At 40.6% G+C, this 24002-nt stretch overlaps 1 protein-coding gene across 1 annotated transcript in view; it reads right to left on the bottom strand.

Moving 5' to 3' along the window:
* Window positions 1–3731: 3731 nt before the first annotated feature.
* The window catches only part of UIMC1 (ubiquitin interaction motif containing 1), a 142737-nt gene continuing 122466 nt past the window's right edge, over window positions 3732–24002 (bottom strand). The window contains exons 12-16 of the mRNA XM_061188509.1: window positions 9577–9661; window positions 7298–7469; window positions 5846–5909; window positions 4723–4765; window positions 3732–4204 (exon numbers count right to left, since the gene is read on the bottom strand). Coding sequence (XP_061044492.1) covers window positions 3994–4204; window positions 4723–4765; window positions 5846–5909; window positions 7298–7469; window positions 9577–9661 — 575 coding nt within the window. The 3' untranslated portion in view covers window positions 3732–3993. The remainder of the gene's footprint in view (window positions 4205–4722; window positions 4766–5845; window positions 5910–7297; window positions 7470–9576; window positions 9662–24002) is intronic.

The following is a 24002-nucleotide window of genomic DNA, read 5'->3' on the forward strand; positions in this document are numbered from 1 at the left end:
GCTGACAGTGCCCCATGGCCAGGCACACAGGCCCCAATAAGCTTCCTGCTATTCCCTCCATGCCCTTTTACTCCAATGTGCCTTGCAGCTCTCCTATACCCATCAAGCTGCTTCTTACTGTTAGTTTTTTGTTTACGCTGATCTGTCTGGAATGACTCTCCCTTTGTGCTCTCCAGCCTTTTCACCTAACTTTTCCTCATCCTTTAAATTACACCTCAGACATCGCCACCGCTGGGAGCCTTCCCAGACAAGCTCCTCCTGGCCCTAATCCCAGCCAAGTAGCAGCCTATTGATCCCATAGTGTCTTGATCTCCTTGTATCATTGCATAGACTACAGTCTATTAAAAGAATCTGTTTGTCTCCCCCCACTGTACTATGGGCTCCCAAAGAATGATTCTTATTTATCTTTGGAGTCCCGGGGCCCAGTTCTAGATCTAACGTGGGATAGGTATCAGTTAATTTTTGTTAAATTGAAGAGCTCTCCCACAACCTCAATAGTCCAGGGTTTTTGAAACTGAGAGGAAATAAGTAACCTCTTCCTGCCTTCCTGGTACATATGGCTTCAGCAGCCTTTCCACTCTGGGTTTACACATTCTTCCATCTTCCCACTTGGTACTACCATCTACTTACTTACCTGCCTTCCCCTCACCCCAATTCCCATCTTCTAAATCAACTTAAGGCCACAGCTTCTCTGCCTCACAGGTGAGAATGAGCCCACCCAAACTTAAAATTTCCATTGAGTTTTGTGACTCAAGTGGGAAGTAGGAGGTAGTGTGGTATAGTAGAGAGAATCAGCACTGGTGTCAGACAGACTTGGGTTTGGATCCCATCTCAGTTACCAGTTGTATGACCTAGGTGAATTTCTTCACTTCTCTGAGCCTGTTTTCCATGTATAAAACATGGAGACTAATGCCTTAGGTTGGGCTCCTACAGAAGCAGACCTAATTTGAGTGCAAAAGGTTTAATTGGGAAGCAATCAGGCCAGGATTAGGATTAGGGCAATGCATGTGAAGTGCCTAGCTATAAAATGCAGAGAATCCCTTAGGTTCACACAAGTGTCAACGCTGCCTTTACATGAACCCAAGAGTGAGGGCCCCTCACCCTAGTCCCAGCCTGATCCAGGAAGCACTGACAGGGGAGTTGGAAGTGAGATAGGAAGGGAAGGAAGCCAATAGAGCATACATAATTAAGTTGCTGCTGGGAGCCACTGAGGCTCAATCCCACAGGGGAACTCTGGGAAACAGGCAGAATGCATCCACCTGAGGTGAGGAAGCTGGAGAATTTATCCTCCAACTTCCATCTTTTACTGGCTGATGGCTGCCTCAGGGGCCCTCACTCCCTGGCACTCCCAGCCTGTGCCACACACTGGCCTAGAGAAGTGCTAAGGCAGAGAGTTACAGGTTCTTGCAATAGGATCCTGCGGGTATGTAATAGAACAGTGAGTGCCCGGGGAAATGGGCAAGGCACAGCCTCTGCTAGAGGGTTGTTATAAGGATGAAATGAAATAACACAACCACAGTGCCTAACATAGACGTTACCTTCTCTTTCCCAATTTATCACAATAGCTTTTGAAGTTCTTGGAGCTTCCCAGCTCTTCATGAGTTGACAACACCATCAGAACAGCTGCTTCCCATCTTTCGGAAGAAGCAAAACAAAAACAAGAAACAAAACCCAAAAACCCAGGGGTCCTAGGCAAGCTCTAAACACCCGAGCTTGCTGTGGAAGGCTGGTGCTTGATGGAACTAAGGTAGTCGAACTGTATCCTCTCACATCTGCTCTTCACCTCTCTCTGGCTTTTCCACCTCTCACTGTAACACTACTTACGACATACAAAACTGGCATTACATTGAGTAACGACTGCTGCCATTCACTCACCTTCTATGAGATAGATATTGTGCTTTTACCCACATTATCTTACTCCTTAGAACCCTGTAAGATTTTTCCCATTTTATAGAAAAGGAAACTAGGTCTCACAGAGGTTAACTTGTATCAGAAGCAGGGGTTCAGACTCAGGTTGATGTCATACTCTTTCCACTGACTTTGTCTCTTCATTGCCTTACTAAGGCCCCTCCCACAAAACCACTGGTATTGGGAGAATGAGACAAATGAGCAGCTTTTACCAAAGACAGAGGTGGGAGGGCCTGGGGAGATGGCTGTTTCCCCCTGACTCCACATTAGTTAATAAATAAGCCGACCAGTACTAGTCCTGCTGATCCACACCCTCCTCCAACAATTTGCCACTGATCCATGTTCTAGGGAGACTGCTCAATTTTAAGTTAAATAATTCACTTTCTAGAATCAGCCCTTTATTTTTTCTTATCTTCAGGCAGAGAGATAAACATCCCTGTTTATGGAACTTTACCTCCAATAAATTGCCATTTACTGAGAGAAAACTAGTGAGAGTTAAGCTGATGGGACAAATTATTTCTCAGAAGGAAAACAGGAAAATAATCAATACTAGAGTCAAAATACAGCATTTTCATTAGGATTGATGAGGCAGGGCACTGTGGTCTCACTTCCATGGACAAAAAGTGGTTTTATTTGTTACTCTGAACCTTTGTTTCCTCATCTGAAAATTGGGGAGAATAATACCTACCTCATAAGGTTGCTGTGAGGATTAAATGAAGCTACACACATTGCCTGAACCATAGCAATTGCTCAAAAAATAACAGCAATATTAATGTGATGCTGGCCACAACGTCAGTGCCATCCAACACCAAGACATGGAAGGAATAGAGAGTGAGCCTGCCATCCTGCCTTCTTCTAACTCAAAGAGCTTGTGTGCAAAGGCAGCTAGGCAGGAAACAATGCATTAAAGGCCTGTGCTGTGCCTTACATCTAGCTATCTCTGAACTCCCCAGTCTAACACACACTTCATGTTTGTTTTAAAATAAAGGAAAAGAAAATTTTGGACTTGGTAAATCAGAAGTTAGGAGAGTGTGAGTGGTGCCCCGTTTATCTTGTCCCAGGATCCTTTCCTGGTCGGCAGCCACCTCATACCATCTCCCACTACATCTTCAAATCAACTTGGGCCAAAGCTAGCTTTCTCAACATCCTTGTTTGGTCATCTCCCTCAGGCAGTTGCTTCTGCCATTCAACATCCTCTCATCTTTGGAGTCTGCCTGTGCACTGAGGATAGACCACATCTCTGCTCTTCACTGGAAGCTCCTGGGTAATGTGGTCGAGAATGTGTACTCCTCTACTAATGAACTGAAACAGAAGTTATTTCCTGTTGCTGCTATGACCTCTGATGGCAAGAGAACCAATCTCAGTTTTAGCAGATGAATACGCAAGGCATCCCCACTGGTTAATCTAGGGAAGAAAAAGTAATTGTATAGGAACTAATAACTGAGAGTTCACTTACAAATTCCTGGCAAGAATGGTCAGACATATCCCTCAAAGGTCCTATGCTCTGGCTGAGCATTCTTAACTGGGTGAGGCAGCAAGATGAAATGACAAGTCACTGAATGGTAAGGACAGCAGAATAGAAGTAGAATTCAATGCCCTGGCATCTTCCAGAATGATGTCAGAGAAAGTCAAAAGAGTAACCACACAGTGTTCAGAACTGTGCACTACACATTCTGTGAATATAGGCAGTATGTCAGAGACCAGTAATGGAATTCATTCCGAAATATGCAATTTATGAGTCTGAGAACTAGCTCCATAATTAAAATATCCCTCCCCTAAGCCCAGAGAAAAAAAAGGAAAATCTCCATCTTATTGAAATAAGATTTCATACAAACATAGATAAATATATTTAAATTTTCTTTTTAACCATAAGTGAATTCAAACAGACTGTTATAAAACAGAATACTACACACAGTTGTCTGTATAGCTCATAGAAAACATAAAAACCAGAACATTGAATGGGTGCTGGTGGTAGAAACTGCAGAGCCAAAACTTGCGTAACAATGAACTGGAGACCACTAAGGCTTAATGAACATGGCCCACCCCTATTGCTAATGGTTTTGTCAACCTTTGGACCCTAGAAATTCAGGATTTCCTCCTTCTTCCTCTGCCTGCTTTGGTCCGTGTCCGGTTACTTGACCGGACAGTAAGCTGCTTTTTAAAGTCCACTAAGCAATCTGTGGTTTCTGAAATGGAAACAAAAGACTTGATGGGAGACTCATTTAAGTCAAGATGTGCAGGGGAACTCTGCATCTCTCTGCTGCAACCTGCCTCTTCTACCCCTGGTGAAGGCACCCTAGAGAGAAGGAGAAAAAAATCAGAATTCAATATACACCTACTAATAAGCACTAAGTATGTGTACCAGGGGTATTTACATATACTATTAGTTCATGTAATCTTTGGAATAATCCAATCAGATAAGTACTATCATTTCCCTTTCACAGATGAGGACACTGGGTAAATCATATACCCAAAGCCACACAGTTGGGCAGTAAGGAAATGAGGATTCAGACCCAAATCCCCAAGCTGCTTGAATTTTAAGTCAGAAGACGAGGGTTGGGTGGGGATAGAGAGGCAAAGAGGAGTAAGACAGCTTTTCCTCTGCTTGTTTTGACACCATGAATGAACTGAGGTAGTTATCCAATTTTCAGCCCAGATATATGGCAGGCACAGAGTTATACAAAGAGCAGTCACACAGTTCCACAGTTTTCTACTTCAACAGCTTGAATATCACACTATACACAGAACACAGGACCAGGGCTGTACTTTTCTAGAACTGCTGACAGCCACACTTCAATGCACACCCCAATTCACCTGAAGGCTCCTGTTTCTGAAAACTTGGTCTTTATCTCCGCATCTGTGATAGGACAGAAAAAGTAATAATGTTGTTAGTGGTGTTGTAATCATAACACTTTTCACTGATCGTGTGCTTCCTATGTCCTGGGCACTGCTCTTCATCAGGCTTACCCAAGTAGCTCAGATCCCCAATCCCCAGACCAATGGAATGTGAGTGAGCATTAGCATCCAACAGGCTTAGCTGCAAAAGTACAGAGGTGAACACTTTTGAATAACCACTGAATAAATCTACTTCAAATCTGGACTTGAGCAACAAGGAGTTGCCAAGTGAAATCTGCTACCTGAAGAGATTCACAACCTGCTGACCTAAAGGCAGCAGGCTATGGGGCTCAGAGAGGCTGCCTTTTTATAGTCATCAGAAGGCACAACAGATTGGCTTGTTGGGAATGAACTACTAGAACTAGACAGGAAGCAAATCTCACCAGACCTAAACAAAAGTTCCTCTTCCACCTACATCTAGTAAATTTTAACAATAGCAACTATTAACAACAACAACAGTAATAATAGCAGCTAACATCTATCAAGAGCCTACGTACGTCAGGGAGTATGTGTGGAGCTTTACTAGATATAATCCTTTCAATCTATGAAGTTGGTCATTACTAACTCTATGCAATGCTCTTAAACAATCCACTCTACTCCTCCTTAAATATTAGGCACAGAGACAGAATTACTTCCTACAGTCCCTCAGGAGCATAGGTTGAGACACTATGCTAAAGGTAACATGAATGATGCACAAAACATTAGGAGAGGACAGTAATGACTAGTTTTCAATGCCTATTCCTTTAGGAGGTACTTAGGGCTTGTACCACATTCCCCTCTGATTTGGAAATGTGTTTTCCCCAGTTCAAAAGGCAGTAGAAAGTTCAAGGTTTATAGAGGCTGAAACAAAACACATGATAAATAAGACAGAGTATTTCATCTTCCTTAGGGAGAGATGATCTAGACCAATTCTCAAAGGCTGGCTGACTGGGTCAAATGTGCACCCACATAACTCTAGCAAAAAGTCAGGGGAGTTGGTAGTGGCTATTTTTACTAGATGGCCTCAGACAGAAGCTCAGAAAACTGGTCCTGAGATCCTCACCTGTGGTCTTGTACTCAGACTGTTCCAAGAGACTGAGGAGTCGGCCTTCACTGAAGCCTTTTTCCTGTGACAGAGAAAAATAGATGAAAGGGTTACACAGAGAGTCAAAAATACAACTTCCTTAGCCCAGATCACACCTATCTCCAGGAGAGAAGAGGTGTAGGGGCACAGCTGTAGGGAAGTCTTTTGCTTTCTAATAAACGAGGGTACACAGTAAAAAAGCAAATATGATTAAAAGAATACATCTTTATGCCAAGAATATATCTAAGAATGGATACCAGAGTCAAGGCAAATTATTCCACCAAGATCATATTAGAGAACAGTAACCTTTGACCTATGATAGATTTGGAGAGATTTAAAATAGAAAATAACAGTTTCAAGTTAGCTTCTAGTGGCAGCGAAGACAGAGAAAAAACTAGCTCTATGGTATAAGCACATACCCGTAAGCCCTAACTCCAAATTACCACCTAAACATCACCCCATTCATATAAGGAAAAGATAATTTCCCCTGATTCTTCCTACTTTTCTTCATATTTTTTTTTCATCATGACAGATAATGGCTTCTCCATCTTAGTGTTCAGTGATTGCTATGTCAGTAAGCCTAGGATATGGAGCTGCTGCTTTATCTTTGATCTCTAAGCCAAGACTTGCTCTTCCTGATCTCTAATCACAAAGCCCAGAAAGCACATCTTCCCAGTGACCAGGACCAGATCCTACAGTTTCCTAATAAGGCTAGGCACATGAGGTGTTCAACAAAGTTGACTGTATGTTCCTGGCAGTGGGTATACAACTGGATATACTTTCTGGAAAGTAATTTGGCAGTATGTTTCAAGAGATTTTAAAATGTTTATACCCATTGCCCTAAGAGCTCCACTTCAGGAAATCTATTCTAAGGAAATAATCAGTGGTACAAAGACTGATTAATGTTTTAAACACAGCATTATAATACAGAAGAACTGGAAACAATCTGAATGTCCAATAATATGAGAATGGTTAACTGACTGTGTGATACAAACATTAAGAGTAATTTAAAAAACAATTTAAAAATAAACCCAGGAAGGTGTTTATGTTACAATGGTAAGTGTATATATACATATGCACATACAAGTATACATATGTACACATATGTATATATGTACATATATAGTATGGTGTCAATTACATTAAAATGCATTAAAAAAAAGACTAGAAAAAAATAGGCCAAAATACTAGAAGATGTCATCTTTGAGTAACTAACTTATGGATGATAATTTCCCGATTCTTCATACTTTTTTTTGACCTTCCCATATTTTCTACAATGAGTATATATTACTTTTTAATTAAAAGAAAAAATAATTTAAAAAAGCACAAATCCTGTTTCAAGATAAACAGAAGAAGGAAGGAGGGAGGAAAAAAGCCCAGAACAGAACTGTGGAGGGTTAGGTAACCTTTCCTAAAACACTCCACACATACCTTTGGGTTCCTCAGCCGTTGTGGACGCTTCCCCTCCACAGCTGAGCATACTCTATCACTCTCTTCAGGCCCATCTCCTTGGTCACCTCTTGCAAGCTGGAGACAGGACTCTACATGACACTGATACTCTCTGAGTGGGACTAGGGATTTACAGAGATAACACTTCTCATTCCTAGCCAATCAGAAGAAAGAGAGAAAAGGCAGTTTTAAGATTTGCTTTTGCCTCTGTGCTCCTAGATACGTCTCAAATTGAGTTTTTATGTGTTAAAGTTATTCCGTGAAGAAGACATGTCAACCAAAGCAGATTCGCTCAGCAGGATCGCCAATAAAACTAACCCAATGCCAATCAAAAGGACTGAGTGATTAGTGGTTTTCCCTGGCTGTTTCTCTTACCCTGCTGTTGTGGCAGTGGGATGATAATGAAATCAGCTGTTCTAACTATCTCAAACAATGCTAATTGCTCTCCAGACTTCAGTCAAACTCTTCTCAAATTAAGTGTAATTGTTTTCTTCAAAGGGAAGTTAAAATTTAGACAGAAAAGGGAACACCAAGAGCATTAAATCAAAATGACATTTTTACCATGGTAGATGAACTTGTCGGATTAGTAAATCAAGTCTGTCTATATGCTGACTTCCTTAATTCTACAACCTGCAACATCCACTAGGAAGTTACTAAAACCATGTGGTTCTGCCAGAGGCTTTTGCATAACTTCATACATACAGTTATTTTTATCTTTTTATAATCGTAGAGTTTGTGGAAAGAGAGGAAGTTGTGTCCCTGAGGTAAGGTTTATTAGGCATCAGTAAAAATGGAATCACTGGAGACAAAGGAAGAAAATGAACATTTATGAAGTATTTTCTCTGTGGTGAGAACTGGTGCAAGGCCCTTTAAACACAATTTCTCAATTAATTGGTGGGCCCTATTAGGAAGGTACTATTCTCCTCAAAGTCCTATAGCTAATAACTGTCAGAAGCCAGGTCTGCCTGACTTATAAAGTCATCTTAGTTTTAAGAAGCTAAAGAAAACTTTCCAAAGCTTCTCCTTCTGGCCGTTGCTATTCGGTTACTACAGAAAGATTTAGATTGCCTTTAAGGAAAAATTTCTCTGGGGGGGGGGTCTTTAAAATAGGAGAAATAAGTCTCTCAAGTAATTAATCATTAGAGAGAATACAAATAAAACTCTGACTTATGAGAAAAGCTAGACTAGTGTACCTTTCAAGGTTTATTAATTTATGTAAGAAGCATTTATTAAGCCCCTACTACATGAGAGACAGCAGCACTGTAAAAGAAGTTTTTGAGTCAGGTAGACTTTGCCAATTCTGGCCACATGATCTTAACCAGTTACGTATAATTTCTCTTCGGTTTCTATATCTATTTTTAAAAAAGAAAGAATACTACCTTATCAGCTATTGTGATAGTTACAAAGTAAATAAAGCACCCAGCACAGCGGCTGGCACAAAATATTAAGAGCTCAACAAACAGGTATTATTGTTATTGCTGTCTCACACACATTTTATTAGATGCCGGGGATATAAACATGAATGAAGGCAAGTATCTGCCTTCAAGTAACTCACAGACTAGCCACGGAGACAGAAATGTCAAAAACGAAAGGAAAAAAATTACTGCAATAGTGTGATGAATACAGTCCTAGAAAAATGACTGCATGACAGCAGGATTCCAAAAGGAGCAGGTGGAGCTCTGCTCAACTGGATTAGGGAAGGCAGCCATGAAATTTAGGGCCTAAGATAAGATCTGTGTTTCAAAGATAAATGTTTCTAATGACTAACTGCTCTAATGTATTGTTGGTGATGTCTTTACTTTCAGCAGGCAGCACTTAGACCTGACCCACCCCTTGCCCCTGCCTCCCTTTGTAATGAACGTGTTTTCTTAGTCAAGCTGCAACCCACAACCCAAGGAAGTCTTCAATATTGCCCAACTTCTTGCAACTCAACTTCTGCACCATTACATTGCAAAATAGCTCACTGCTTCCCCAAAGCACCAAACACCAATATGCAAATTCAAAGAAAACAGAAAGCTAAGGGCAATGTGGAAGTGGAGTGGGTGGCAGGGTCTTTTCAGAGTAACAAAAAGGGATACAGAGGCCACCCACCTATGCTGACATAAACTGGGAATACAAAAAAGAAATACAGGCATTAAAGCAACAAAGTGATTGCCAGAACAAAGAAACCCAGGGTAAGAGAGAAATTGGTCTCTTATTCAGTCTAAGTGATGGTATGTGTTAATAAGCAAGAGCTCCATAAACACAGTATACCTACTTACTTGTCAATGTCTAGGGAAATCTGAGCAGCTGTCCCACTGTCACTCTTGCTCTTTCTCTTAGCCTCTTTTTGTCTCTGAGTCAACACTTTCAACAAAAAAAGAAGAAACAAAACAAAAAAAGAAAAACTGTTAGTTGGCAGTAGACTCTAAATATAAAAGACAAAATGTACTTGAAGAAGAAAAGTTTAAAATCCTATTCCACTGGGAGAGGTGACTGTCTGGGAAACCTCCGCCTTTCTAGTACAGAGAATATTACTTGCGTAATATGGACTGAAACTGCCAGCAGCAAGATATTCCCATATTTGCTAATGAGATCTATTTTTCCTCTATTTGCCATTAGATCTAAAGATCTAGTCCACACCAAGAAAGGTTTTTGTGTAGTATCCTAACTTGCAGCACTAGGGGGAAGGATTTATACTTTCCCATTGAAAACTCTGTCTTTGTGACACATATACTCCAATTAGATGCTTTATGATATATAGCAATGACAGCTACATCTGAGTGTCCACATTAGCTCCAATCTTTACAAAACTCTGAAAAGTGTTCCATTTACAAGTGAGAAAATGAGAGCTCAGAACAGTTAACACAACCAGTCTTTTCCACTACACTAGGACCACCTCCTAATTCTAGTGGGTATAGACAACTTTAGCCCAAGTGGCATACAAATACTTTTCTCATAGCAAAAGGTGTCTGTTTATAAAGTCATACTCTCTTAAAGCGTCTTGGAAGTTAATTAACCAACGGTTTTCCAGTCTTCATTCCTTGGAGTTAACAAGAAGAACTGTGACCATCTCACTTCAAATATTGCCTTTGTCCCTCCTGACACTTGACATCCCCATGACAGAGAATTTAGAAAGCTTATCAGTCCACAAAATAATTTAGGTTGTGAAGCATTTACCTAGACCAGGGGTTAGCAAAATTTTTCTGTACAGGACCAGAGAGTAAATATTTTAGGCTTGGAAGGCGATATGGTCTCTGTCATAACTACTCAACTCTGAATTATAGCAGGAAGGCAGCCATAGACAACATTATAAATAACTGGATGTGGTATGTTCCAATAAAACTTTATAAAATCAGATGTCTGACTACATTTGACTCCTGGCTGGCCATAGTTTACCTATCCTTCTAGTCCAACCTCCCACTAATATAAATGCCTCTATAAGCATCCCTGACAAGTGATTATACAGTCTCGACTATATCCATTCACTGAGGAGAATTCACTTCCTCCTAGGGAAACCCATTCTACTGCTACACAACAATTCTGGCTTAATCTGCATTTACTGGGGGCTGTATGAATAAGTTTACCCCCTTTTCCACAAGTCAGCTCTTTGAACACTTAACAAGCTGCATTACAATCTTGGTTTTACTCAGATGTCTGACCCACTAAAATGTAACCACCTTCAAAACAGATACTATATCTAGTCATTAAGCCAATCACTAATAAGACTTGGACTGCAGAACCTTTGAGGGCCTAGGGTAGCTCTAATCCTTTTAATGATCCTCTGGAGATTGGTATTATTATTCTGCCCTATTTTAAACGTATGAAAACAAACTCAAAGGAACTGACTTTGCCAAGCTATCACAACTAGTAAGAAGAACCCAGAACAGAGTCTAGATCTGTCTGATTCCTATACCCATGTTTTACCTTCCTAGTTAACCTCCTCTACATACACCCCAATTTGTCAGTCTTTTATGTGTGGCACCCCAAAATGGACCCAATATTCCAACAAACAGTCTGACCAGTAAAGAGAACACAAGAACCACAAGCTGCTTTGTCTGGACTCATATTCTACTAATTCAGCCAAGGCTGTGTTTACTTTATTGACAATCCTGGTATTCTACTGGCTTAAATTGAGCGTAAAGGCAATTAAGATCTATCCCCTATCCTCCCAAATCATCTTCAAAAATGTTATCAAGACAGGTCTCCTAATTCTTTACTTGGGTAACTAAGTTGTTGGGTATGTTTCCCCTTTAACAGGACTTTATATTTATCACTATTCTTTTCAGTTGAACATTCCGGTCAGCTGAGATCATCTGAAGTCTTGATTCTGTCTTCTGATGTTATTAGCTCTCTCTTCCAGGTTTGTGTCATCTGCATATATGACAAGCATGCTTTCTATTATGTTCATCCAAGTCACTGGGGAAAAATGACTGTTAATGATACGGCCAAGGACACAGAAAACTGTGGCATGTTACCAGAGAAGCCTGTCTTCCCCTAGTCCAAATTTCCTTTAAATACTTAATCAAGCAAGTATTTATTGAGACTCTTCAATGTGTGAGTTTGGGGAGATATAGGAAATTATGAGGCATGGTTCTTGCTCTTAAGGAGCTTACAATTTACTAAGGGAGACAGCACATACATTCAAATAACTATAATACAAGGTGTAAAGAGATACATATAATAAAACATGATCATACACAGAAGCAACTATTAATAGTGTCTTATCTCTAGGGAGGATGACAGGGACACCTGGGGACTGGAAGAGGAGGCAGGCATATTTTTCACTATATAGTTTTCTGTACTATTGAATTAAAAATTAAAAGGGCTAGTATTTACCTGAAGAAAATAAAAACGCTAATTCGAAAAGATATATGCGCCACAAGTTCATTGCAGCATTATTTACAATAGCCAAGATATGGAAGCAACCTAAGTATCCATCAACAGATGAATGGATAAAGAAGAGGTGACATATATATATATATATATACACATACACACACACACACACACACACACACGCACACACACACAATGGAATATTACTCAGGCATAAAAAAAAAAGAAATCTTGCCATTTGCAACAACATAGATGGACCCAGAGGGTATTATACAAAGTGAAATAAGTCAGACAAAGACAAATACTATATGATTTCACTTATATGTGGAATATAAAAAGCGAAACAAATGAACAAACATAACAAAACAGAAACAGAGTTGTAAATACAGAGAACAAACAGGTAGTTGCCAGGGAGGTGGGGGGTGGGGGCTGTGGGGGGAGGAGAAAGATAGGTGAGGGAGATTAAGAAGCACAAACTTCCAGTTACAAAATAAATGAATCACGGGTATGAAAAAAAAAAAATTCAAAGGGAGAAAAAGAGATCAGGTTACAGCAAGGTCTTAGGCACAAGTTAGAGTAGATGATCTATTTCTAAGGTTCCCTCCAACCCAGAGATTTTATAAATAAAAATAAAGTACTGCAGGAGAAAAACATCCTGGACATAGTTGTATAACCACCTTCAAAATCCACCTCCTATTCTATCAGCCAGCCCACATTTCTCCATCTTATGTACAAGGACTTCATGAGAGATTTTATCAAGTGCCTTGCTGAAATCAATTCTTAAAATGTTTGCATCTCTGATTACAGAAACCTCTAAGGGTTGTTTTTTTTTTCCCTCTCTCTCTCTTTCTATTTATTACCCATCTTGACTACCAAGTATTTTTCCCAAAAGAAATACTTGGAAACCACTCCACAGACAGGGCTGGAAAAGGAATTAATTGCTTATAGCACTTTATATATACCTCTGTACCTAGCACATTTCTGTTACTTGTTTATATGTCAGTCTCCTTTCTACATCACACAACCTTCTGAATTCAGAGATTCTGGGTTTTGTCTTGATCTCTTCACCATCCCCAGCAGAGTCTAGCATAGACTAGATGCTAATAAATACTTGTCAATTTAAATCATAGCAATGGATTCACAGGAAAAAGGGGCTCTTGTTTTATGAGAATCTTCTCTGTGCCAGGGACTTAAAAAACATAATCTCTAACCCTTACAACGGTCCTGCAAGGCATATATCGCTAACTCTCTTTTATAGATGATGAAATAAACAGACCAAGATCACAAAGCTAAAATAACAAAGAAATATGGCACCAGAAATGCAATATGAGCTTTACTTTAAAGAAATATATGTTCTTCTAGAAGAACAGGCTGCTCTCCTGGGAAATGAGAGGGTAAAGGGAAAGAGAAAAAGAGGGTAAGAGGGAAAAGAGGAAGTGATAAGTGGTAAGTGGGCAGGTGGAAAAGAGACTTGGCAGATGGCTGAGACTTATATGCTAATTCTATTATTAAATGTTATGATCAGAGCAGACTGGACTGGCCCTTGCTGCTACATTTTTCCTTTAAAAACTACTGCCCTTACAAAGAAGAAAGGTGTAAGTTGCTTTAAAGGAGTCTGCTACTCCGGTTTATGAGTGTTGAGAGAGCCATTTTAACTAAGCTGCAGGCAGAGAATTTAGTATGAAACTTAAATCCAAAAACTTAGTTGCTGGTGACAACAGCCAAAGATTTCAAAAGGGAACGATGGAGTCTGAAGACAACTACCAGGAAAGCAACTACCTGGGCAAGGTATGCAAAACAGAAAGGAGGAACATGACTGAGAGCTGAGAGAGCCACCTATAAACCTACGACCATTAACTCAGGCCTTTATATACCACTGGATGGAAAACGCCCTAAGGAACTGCACTTGGGACTTGCTTTGGCACTGTTAAGATACAAAGAAGCAGTGGCACACAGTGGAATAATGTGCACCAACTTTAGAGTTGGACAAAATGGTCTCCAAGCTAGGACTCGACTAGCTTGCTTAGGCAAGTTAATTAAGCTGAGTATCAGGTGACTTACCCACAAAATGACATGATAATAGCATCTATCTTTATGGGTTTTGGTAAGGATCACATCAAATAATCCAAATAAGTTGTAAGAGTGTTCAGCCCACAGAAAGCACTCAGATTATCATTAGTTGTTTATTATTATATAATTCTCATTATTAGTCTTCCAAATTTATTTCTTAGTCTGAGCCAAAGATTTAGGCCCATCTTTAGAACACACCTACAAGCCTGTCTATAATTTGCGTTAGGTCTTAGTCTTAAGTGGTTCCCATACTAATTTGTACAAACAAAATGAACAAGTAAATAACCAAAGCATTACAGAACAATTACCAGTACTATGTAAACATCAGCACACTTATTTCCAAAACCCTAAGTAGACAAGCAATCAAAAATAAAAACATATGGCCTTGAACTGTAAACAGTGAAGACAATGGCTCCCTGAGTTAAGTGAAAATTATATATACAAAGAAGAGAGATTTGGCAGAATGACAGTGGTTACTCTCAGTTTGTCTCCCTCAACCTCAAAACCACATCAGCAGAAAATAATGGGAGGCCACAGAGTTGTTTATGTTCCTGCTAAGACCGCCAATCCTCCAACTTAGCACTTTCTCAGTAGGATGTTAGAGGAAAAAGGGAAGGCCTGCTCCACCTGCATGTTGCTGCCTCAACGCTGCCAGCCTTCCCTACGAGAGTAGTCCCAACAAAAAGGCTATCAATAGAACTAACCATTATCTACCATTCTGAGACATGTGGCTATTTAAATTTAAAACTTAATTAGAATTAAATGTAATTTACTTATTTTTCTTTTTTTAATAAATTTATTTTATTTATTTTATTTTTGGCTGCATTGGGTCTTCGTTGCTGCACGCAGGCTTTCTCTACTTGTGATGAGTGGGGGCTACTCTTCATTGCGGTGCACGGGCTTCTCATTGCGGTGGCTTCTCTTGTTGCAGAGCACGGGCTCTAGGTGCACAGGCTTCAGTAGTTGTGGCTCACGGGTTCTAGAGTGCAGGCTCAGTAGTTGTGGTGCACAGGCTTAGTTGCTCCGTGGCATGTGGGATCTTCCCGGACTAGGGCTCGAACCCGTGTCCCCTGCACTGGCAGGTGGATTCTTAACCACTGCACCACCAGAGAAGCCCCCTAAATGTAATTTAAAATTCAGCTCTTCATCACATGAGTTATACATTTCAAGCGTTCAATAGCCACATGTGACTAGTGGCTACCATGTTTGAGTCTACTAATAAAGAACATTTCTGTCACTGCAGACAGTTCCACTGACTAGCACTGTGGAGATAAACAGGACTAATTCTATCTTGCCTTAAATCTGTTTACCTTGGACACCCCCAAGAAATTCAAGCTTCCCATAGCTTCTCTCATCACCTAGATTCTCATCCCATGACTCTAATCCGTCATCTGGGGGCACTTTTCTAATATGACCCAGTCTCCCACTCCTGCTCTCAAAATGACTCTGCCCTCTGGAATTTGGGTCAGTGATCAAAAAAATCCTCGACCTTCTTAACCCTCTCTGTGGAAGTTCTCTTCATCTTCTTGCTCGAACTGAAAGATGGCTGTCCTCTGAGCGTACTGCTTCTCCTTGTACCTTCTCAGGTACTGGCTGTTTCTTCTTCCTTACAACACAGTACCACTGACCTGGAGGTGGGGTAAGTATCCTCTTACTCCTCGTTGTTGCTTCCAGACTACTGGAAAACCTAGTTTGAAGCACAAACCATTCTGCTATGCCTGCTACTCCACCTTGAAGAAGTCATCTACTATCCTCCTGGTCACCCACCCCACCCCCTTTCCTTGCCATTCGTTGAAAATTTTAACATATCACTTGCTGTCTTTCTTTTTGCCAGTCTTGCCATCATTCTTGGTGATTTTAATACGTACATATTAGACTGAAGAATATGAAAGTTGCAGTTTCTGTAGTTCAACCTAAGCTGTGATTCATTATCTGTCCTCTCACTTCCTTTACCTTTTGGCTATCAGCTCCCATGGATCATACCATCTCAGCCTTTCTCAAGTGGGATTTCTGAGAGAGAAGTAAGCCTAATGTCCTCAGGCATCCATTGTATGTAATACATTAACCTCTGTCCTCTGCATCTAGAATAGTACCAACCAGTTATGTACCATCCTTGGGAGTAGTAAGGAAAACATTCAATTCATTTTCTGTGTTCCCAATGAGGAACCCTGACTGAGCTTGTCAATAATAATCATACCACATCCAAGATCACCACCACCTATCTTTTCCAACTCACTCCTTCTAATACCCTAACTCCAATAATCCTTCAGCCCCACTAGGATGTCTAATTACAGGCTATCACCTTTTCACTGTCCATCATCCTGTCATGTCCTCACTTTCCTTCTTACTTAACTTAGATCTCATGGTTATTCTACCAACCATTCCCCTGAATATTTTCTCAACTTATTTCTAATTTCTATTGTACTCCCTAGCAAACCCCAATTTTGGTTAAATCCAATTCTCCATCTATTATGTGTCCCTACCTAAGCAGCACAATAGTGCTGACGGTGCTCACATTATATTTAAGACCAAAAACCTCAAGTGGCCCCTCAATACAGCCTAGCAATCCTAATATGTCTCCATAGTCAGTTTATTGTTTATTGTTATTCTACTCTCCCAGAGATTGTTTCACATCTTCTCTGCTATCTTCAAACTTTCAATATTCATCCTGACTCTGCTGTCACTATTCTTTTTTGTTTCAATATAATACCTTTATTGAGATAAAGTTACATATTATATAATTCACTGAATTACAGTTCATGGCTCTTAGTTTATTCTTAGTATATTCACAGAGTTGTGCAACTATCACCACTACTAATTTTATAACATTTTCATTAACTGAAAAAGAAACCGGTTCCCATTAGCAGTCATTCTCCCTTTCCCCCCAGGATCCCAGCCCTAGGCAACCACTAATCTGCTTTCTGTCTCTATGTATTTGCCTATTCTGGGTGTGTCTTATAAATGGAATCACACAATATGTGGGCTTTTGTGACTGACTTCTTTCACTTAACATATGTTTTCATCTATATCGTAGCATGTAACAGTACTTCATTCTTTTTTTTCTCATAGCAGCTGCACCATTTTACATTCCCACCAACAGTGTACCCGGGTTCCAATTTCTCCACATTTTTACCAACATTTATTTTCATTTTTTTAATAGCCATTCTAGTGGGGATGAAGTAGCATCTCATAGTTTTGACTCACATTTCCTTAATGATTAACTATGTTGATCATCTTTTCATGTGCTTGCTGGCAATTTGTATATATTCTTAGGGAAAATGTCTATGCAAGTGTTTTGATTTAACTGAGTCCTTTTTGTTGTTGAGTGGTAAGAATTTTGTATATGTTCTGAAATCTAGACTTTTATCAGATATATGATTTATAAATATTTTCTCCCATTCTGTAGGTTTTCTTTTCACTTTCTTGATAGTGTCCTTTGATGCACAACAGTTTAAATTCTGATGGAGTCCAATTTAACTATTTTTTTCTTTTGTTGCTTGTGCTTTTGGTGTCATATCTAAGAATCCACTGCCAAATCTAAGGTCATGAAAATTTACCCCTAGGGACTTCCCTGGCGGTCCAGCAGTTAATACTCTCTGCTTCCAATGCAAGGGATGCGGCTTCGATCCCGGGTCAGGAAACTAAGATCCCACATGCCGCACGGTGTGGCCAAATAAATAAATAAATAAAATTCAAAAAGGAATTAAAAAAAAAAAAAATTTACCCCTAAGGGAGTTTTATAGTTTTAGTACTTACATTTAGGTCTTCAATACATTTTTTGTATATGGTGTGAGGTAGGTGTTCAATTTCTTCTTTTGCATGTGGATATTAAGCACCATTTCTTGAAAAGACATATTTTCCCCCACTGAATTGTAAGTGCTAAGTGGGCTTAGGCAGAAACCTAAGTCAAAGTTGCCTTTATTCATCCCGACCCTCAGTCACAAAGTTTGATTGATTCTTTCACCAGAAGATTCTCAAATCTGTCCACTCCCATGACACTGTTTCATTACTTGTCTCCTTATTTCTAATCTCAATCCCTCTAGTCTGTCTACCATACTGATCCAAGAATAACTTAGGCCCACCATTACCAGTTGGCAGTAGCCAGGAAGCCTTCCCTGATCCAAGAAGGCCCCAATCTCTACACCTGAACAGGACTCTACATGCATACATCACAGTATTTCTCACACAACATTTTAATTATTGCTTTACCTATTTATTTCCCACAGCATACTGTTTCTTAATCACTTCAGTATTCCATATTCCTGGCATAAAATTGACACTCGATATAAATGTATATTTTTAAAATAATTTTTATTATTATTATTTTTAATTTATTTTTGGCTGTGTTGGGCCTTCGTTGCTGCGTGTGGGCTTTCTCTAGTTGTGGCAAGTGGGGGCTTCCTTGCAGTGCATGGGCTTCTGATTGTGGTGGCTTCTCTTGTTGCGGAGCACGGGCTCTAGGGCACGTGGGCTTCAGTAGTTGTGGCGCACAGGCTCCAGTTGTGGCTCGTGGGCTCCAGAGCTCAGGCTCAGTAGTTGTGGCACACAGGCTTAGTTGCTCCGCAGCATGTGGGATCTTCCCGGACCAGGGCTCGAACCCGTGTCCCCTGCACTGGCAGGCGGATTCCCAACCACTGAGCAACCAGGGAAGCCCTTAAATGTATATTTAATGAATCAATTTGTAGTTTCTTATTCACAAGTTCGGTGGAATCTTTTCTTGGCTTTAAGAACAATAGAATATTTTTATAACTTAGATGAAAATGTCTCTTCAGCTTGATTTGAAATACTCTTGAAATAAAAAGACCCTATATGCCTCATTCCATTCAATAAACAAATTCTTATTCTCTCAGGTACTAGACTTAATAACCTTATTCTACTAGTGATAGCTTCTAACTAAAAAATCATAATGGCTATGTTGATACTTCCTAAGTATAAGCAACCCTAAAAAAGGCAGGCATCACTAGGTCCAATAAACAGATGAACAAATAAAGGCTCAGAGGCTTCAATCCTGTAAATACCTGGGCTAAGATATGATTCCAAGTCTGTTAGACTCCAAAGCCAGTACCACAATACCAAACTGCCCTCTTTGTTGCAGAGAAGCCACACAAGCGCCCTGTCCCTGCTCAAGTTGTAGCAATTTCCTTTCAAGTTTAGAGATAAGCTTGCTTTCTCAAGAAGGTACACTTGAATGTTGAGCTCCTGACCTTAGTCTTTACTGCTGCTGTAGCTGACCCCTGCATTTGAAGTGTTAGCCTGGTTTCCTCAACACTTTTCCATAGAAGGCAAAAGTACTTATATAAAAATATGCTTGGAGCTTCCCTGATGGCACAGTGGTTAAGAATCTGCCTGCCAATGCAGGGGACACAGGTTCGAGCCCTGGTCCGGAAAGATCCCACATGCCGTGGAGCAACTAAGCCCGTGCACCACAACTACTGAGCCCGCCTGCTGCAACTACTGAAGCCCGCGTGCCTAGAGCCCATGCTCCACAACAAGAGAAGCCACAGCAATAAGAAGCCCACGCACTGCAATGAAGAGCAGCCCCTGCTCGCTGCAACTAGAGAAAGCCCGCGTTCAGCAACGAAGACCCAACATAGCCAAAAATAAATAAATTAAAAAAAAAAAAAAAAAGAAGCTTGGCAGTGCCCCCACCACCCTGAGACTTCAAGGAAAGAATTAATACTGAGAAAAATCCTTAAACCATAAACTCCTACTTAGGATATAGAAATAAAGGGTCTACAACCATTATATTTTTATGAACAAAATTCCTCAATCTATGAGGTACTGAATAATTTAGAGACCTTAGAAAAACAGTCACTTGTCTAGCTCCTACTAATACTTGTGCATAATATTTATAGCACAATCTTTTTCTTTAACAGCTGGCATTTTTATTTAAGCAGTTTGACAATATATATATAGAATTTTTAAATAATTCATATTTTCTGACCCATGAACTAAAATTTGGGAATCTACTCTGACGGAATCATCTGCATTTAGACAAGATCATAAGACAAAGATATTTTATCAAAGCATTATTTATAATAATGAAAATTTTAAACAACCCAGTGTTCAAATACAGAATGAAATACTATGCAGAAATTCAAAATAAAGACTGAAAGGAAATACACCAAAATATTAACTGTAATTGGGGTACGGGAATTAGGGGGGTGGTTATTTTTGGATGGTTATCTTTCTATGTTGCAAATTTTTTTCAATGAGCATAGACTACTCTTACAATTTAAAAAATTGTTTTAATATTGAGAGACACCCTTAATCAAATAACAGATCTGGGCAATGATCATCAATGACTATTAGCTGAAAGCTGGGCTTTCTAATGGATGGATTAGGCTGATCCCACTAGTCAATCTTAACATCATAAAAGAAAGACAACCAGACAGTATGTTTCTCACAATCTGATGCAGTATTAAATATATAATACCACCTATGAACTAGTCTTGTCAAAAAAAAAATCTAAACTGAATCTGATCAAGCCTCAAATCAAAATAGAAGTTTCCAGAAATTATAGTTTAGAACAGGAGACCATGGGCAGCGGAGTCGAGATGGCGGAGTAGGAGGACGCAGAGTTCATGTCTCCTCACAACTAGGGCACCTACCAGGTGCTGGTGGGGGACCCTGGACACCTAAGAGGACGGGAGGAACCCCTGTGTGACCAGGTAGGATGTGGTAGGGAGAGGGGGTAGAAGTGGAGGTCGGACGGGGCTGGCGTTCCTGAGGGGCAGCTGGGGGAGGGGAGGGGTTCCCGTGTCCAGAGGAGCCCACTCATGCGAGGGGAACAGCAGGGACAGGGAGAGACCTTCGGGGTATCGGAGGGGAACTCAGCCAGCGTTTCCCCTGCCCGCTCAGGCCCCAGCGAGCCTGCTGGGATCCCAGGCCTGAACCTCTGCCCCCTGGGGCCCCCTCCGGCCACGCTGGGCCTAAGCCCTGTCCCCCCCACCCCCCAGGGCCTTTTCCAGTTGTGCAGGTCCTGAGCCTAGGCCCCGCATCCCCCGCCAAGGCCTTTTCTGGCTGCACAGGTCCTGAGCCTAAGCGCCCCCCCATCCCCAATGCCAAGGCCTTTTCTGGCTTTTTTTTTTTTTTTTGCTGTTGTGGTTCTGTTATGCCTTGTTATTGTTGTTTCATTTATATTTTTACTTTTTCTAATATATTTTTTATTTTTCTAGTTTTACTTTATTTTTTATTCTTTGTTATTGTTCTGCTCCTTTTTGTTTGTTGCCTTTGTTTTTTTTTCCCTGCTGCGCCATGCAGCTTGCAGGATCCTGGTTCCCAGGCCAGGGGTCAGGCCTGAGCTTCTGTGGTGGGAGCACCAAGTCCAACTGCTGGACTAACAGAGAACCTCAGAACCCAGGGAATATTAATCGGTGTGAGGTCTCCTGGAGTTCCTCATCTCGGCACCAAGACCCGGCTCTACCCAACTGCCTGCAAACTCCAGTCCTGGACGCCTCAGGCCAAACAACCAGCAAGACAGGAACACAGCCACGCCCATCAAAAATAAAAAAGAAAGAGACAACAAAAAAATATGTTACAGATGAAGGAATAAGGTAAAAACCTACAAGACCAAATAAATGAAGAGGAAATACTCAACCTACCTGAAAAAGAATTAAGAGTCATGATAGTAAAGATGATCCAAAATCTCAGAAATAGAATGGAGGCATGGATCAAGAAAACACAAGAAATGTTTAACAAGAACCTAGAAGAAATAAAGAACAAACAGTGATGGGGACTTCCCTGGTGGCGCAGTGGTTGGGACTTCACCTGCCAACGCAGGGGACACGAGTTCGAGCCCTGGTATGGGAAGATCCCACATGCCACAGAGCAACTAAGCTCATGCACCACAACTACTGAGCCTGAGCTCTGGAGCCCGTGAGCCACCACTACTGAAGCCCGCACGCCTAGAGCCCGTGCTCCGCAACAAGAGAAGCCACCACAATGAGAAGCCTGCGCACCACAACAAAGAATAGCCCCCGCTCGCCACAACTAGAGGAAGCCCATGCGCAGCAACGAAGACCCAACACAGCGAAAAATAAATAAATAAAAAAATAAATGAATTTAAAAAGAACAAACAGTGATGAACAACACAGTAACTGAAATGGAAAATACACTAGAAGGAACCGATAGAAGAATAACTGAAACAGAAGAACAAATAAGTGAGCTGAAGATAGAATGGTGGAAATAACTGCCGAGGAGCAGAATAAACAAAAAACAATGAAAAGAAATGAGGACAGTCTCAGAGACCTCTGGGACAACATTAAACACACCAACATTCGAACTATAGGGTACCAGAAGCCGAAGAGAAAGAGAAAAGGTCTGAGAAAATATTTGAAGAGATTATAGTTGAAAACTTCCCTATCATGGGAAAAGAAATAGTCACCCAAGTCCAGGAAGTGCAGAGAGCCCCAAACAGGATAAACCCAAGGAGAAAAACACCAAGACACATATTAATCAAACTAACAAAAATTAAGTTCAAAGAAAAAATATTAAAAGCAGCAAGGAAAAAGCAACAATTAACATACAAGGAAATAACCATAAAGTTATCAGCTGATTTTTCAGCAGAAACTCTGAGGGCCACAAGGGAGTGGCAGGATATATTTAAAGTGATGAAAGGAAAAAACCTACAACCAAATACCAACATTACTCTACCCAGCAAGGATCTCATTCAGATTTGATGGAGAAATAAAAAGCTTTACAGACAAACAAAAGCTAAGAGAATTCAGCACCACCAAATCAGCTTTACAACAAATGCTAAAGGAACTTCTCTAGGTGGGAAGCACAAGAGAAGAAAAAGACCCACAAAAACAAACCCCAAACAATTAAGAAAATGGTAACAGAAACATACAGCTAGATAATTATCCTGAATGTAAATGGATTAAATGCTCCAACCAAGACACAGGCTCGCTGAATGGACACAAAAACAACACCCATATGTATGCTGTCTACAAGAGACCCACTTCAGACATAGGGACACATACAGACTGCAAGTGAAGGGTTGAAAAAGATATTCCATGCAAATGGACATCAAAAGAAAGCTGGAGTAGCAATACTCATACCAGATAAAATAGACTTTAAAATAAAGACTGTTACAAGAAATAAGGAAGGACACTACATAATGATCAAGGGATCAATCAGAAGAAGATGTAACAATTATAAAGATTTATGCACCCAACATAGGAGCACCTCAATACATACAGCAGAAGCTAACAGCCGTAAAAGGGGAAATCAATAGTAACACAATAATAGTGGGGGACTTTAACACCCCACTTACACCAATGGATAGATCATCCAGACAGAAAATAAATAAGGAAACACAAGCTTTAAATGACACAATAGTCCAGATAGATTTAATTGATATTTATAGGACATTCCACCCGCAAACGGGAGAATACACTTTCTTCTCAAGTGCACGTGGAACATTCTCCAGGACAGATCACATCTTAGGTCACAAATCCAGCCTTGGAAAATTTAAGAAAACTGAAATTGTATCAAGCATCTTTTCCAACCACAAGGCTATGAGATTAGAAATCAATTACAGGAGGGCTTCCCTGGTGGCACAGTGGTTGGGAATCCACCTGCCAATGCAGGGGACACGGGTTCAAGCCCTGGTCCAGGAAGATCCCACATGCTGTGGAGCAACTAAGCCCATGTGCCACAACTACTGAGCCTGCACTCTAGAGCCTGCATGCCACAACTACTGAAGCCCGTGTGCCTAGAGCCCGTGCTCCGCAACAAGAGAAGCCACCACAATGAGAAGCCTGCGCACCACAAAGAAGAGTAGCCCCCCGCTCAC

Source organism: Eubalaena glacialis, chromosome 4, assembly GCF_028564815.1.
Source record: "Eubalaena glacialis isolate mEubGla1 chromosome 4, mEubGla1.1.hap2.+ XY, whole genome shotgun sequence".
In the NCBI taxonomy this organism is placed as follows: Eukaryota; Metazoa; Chordata; class Mammalia; order Artiodactyla; family Balaenidae; genus Eubalaena; species Eubalaena glacialis.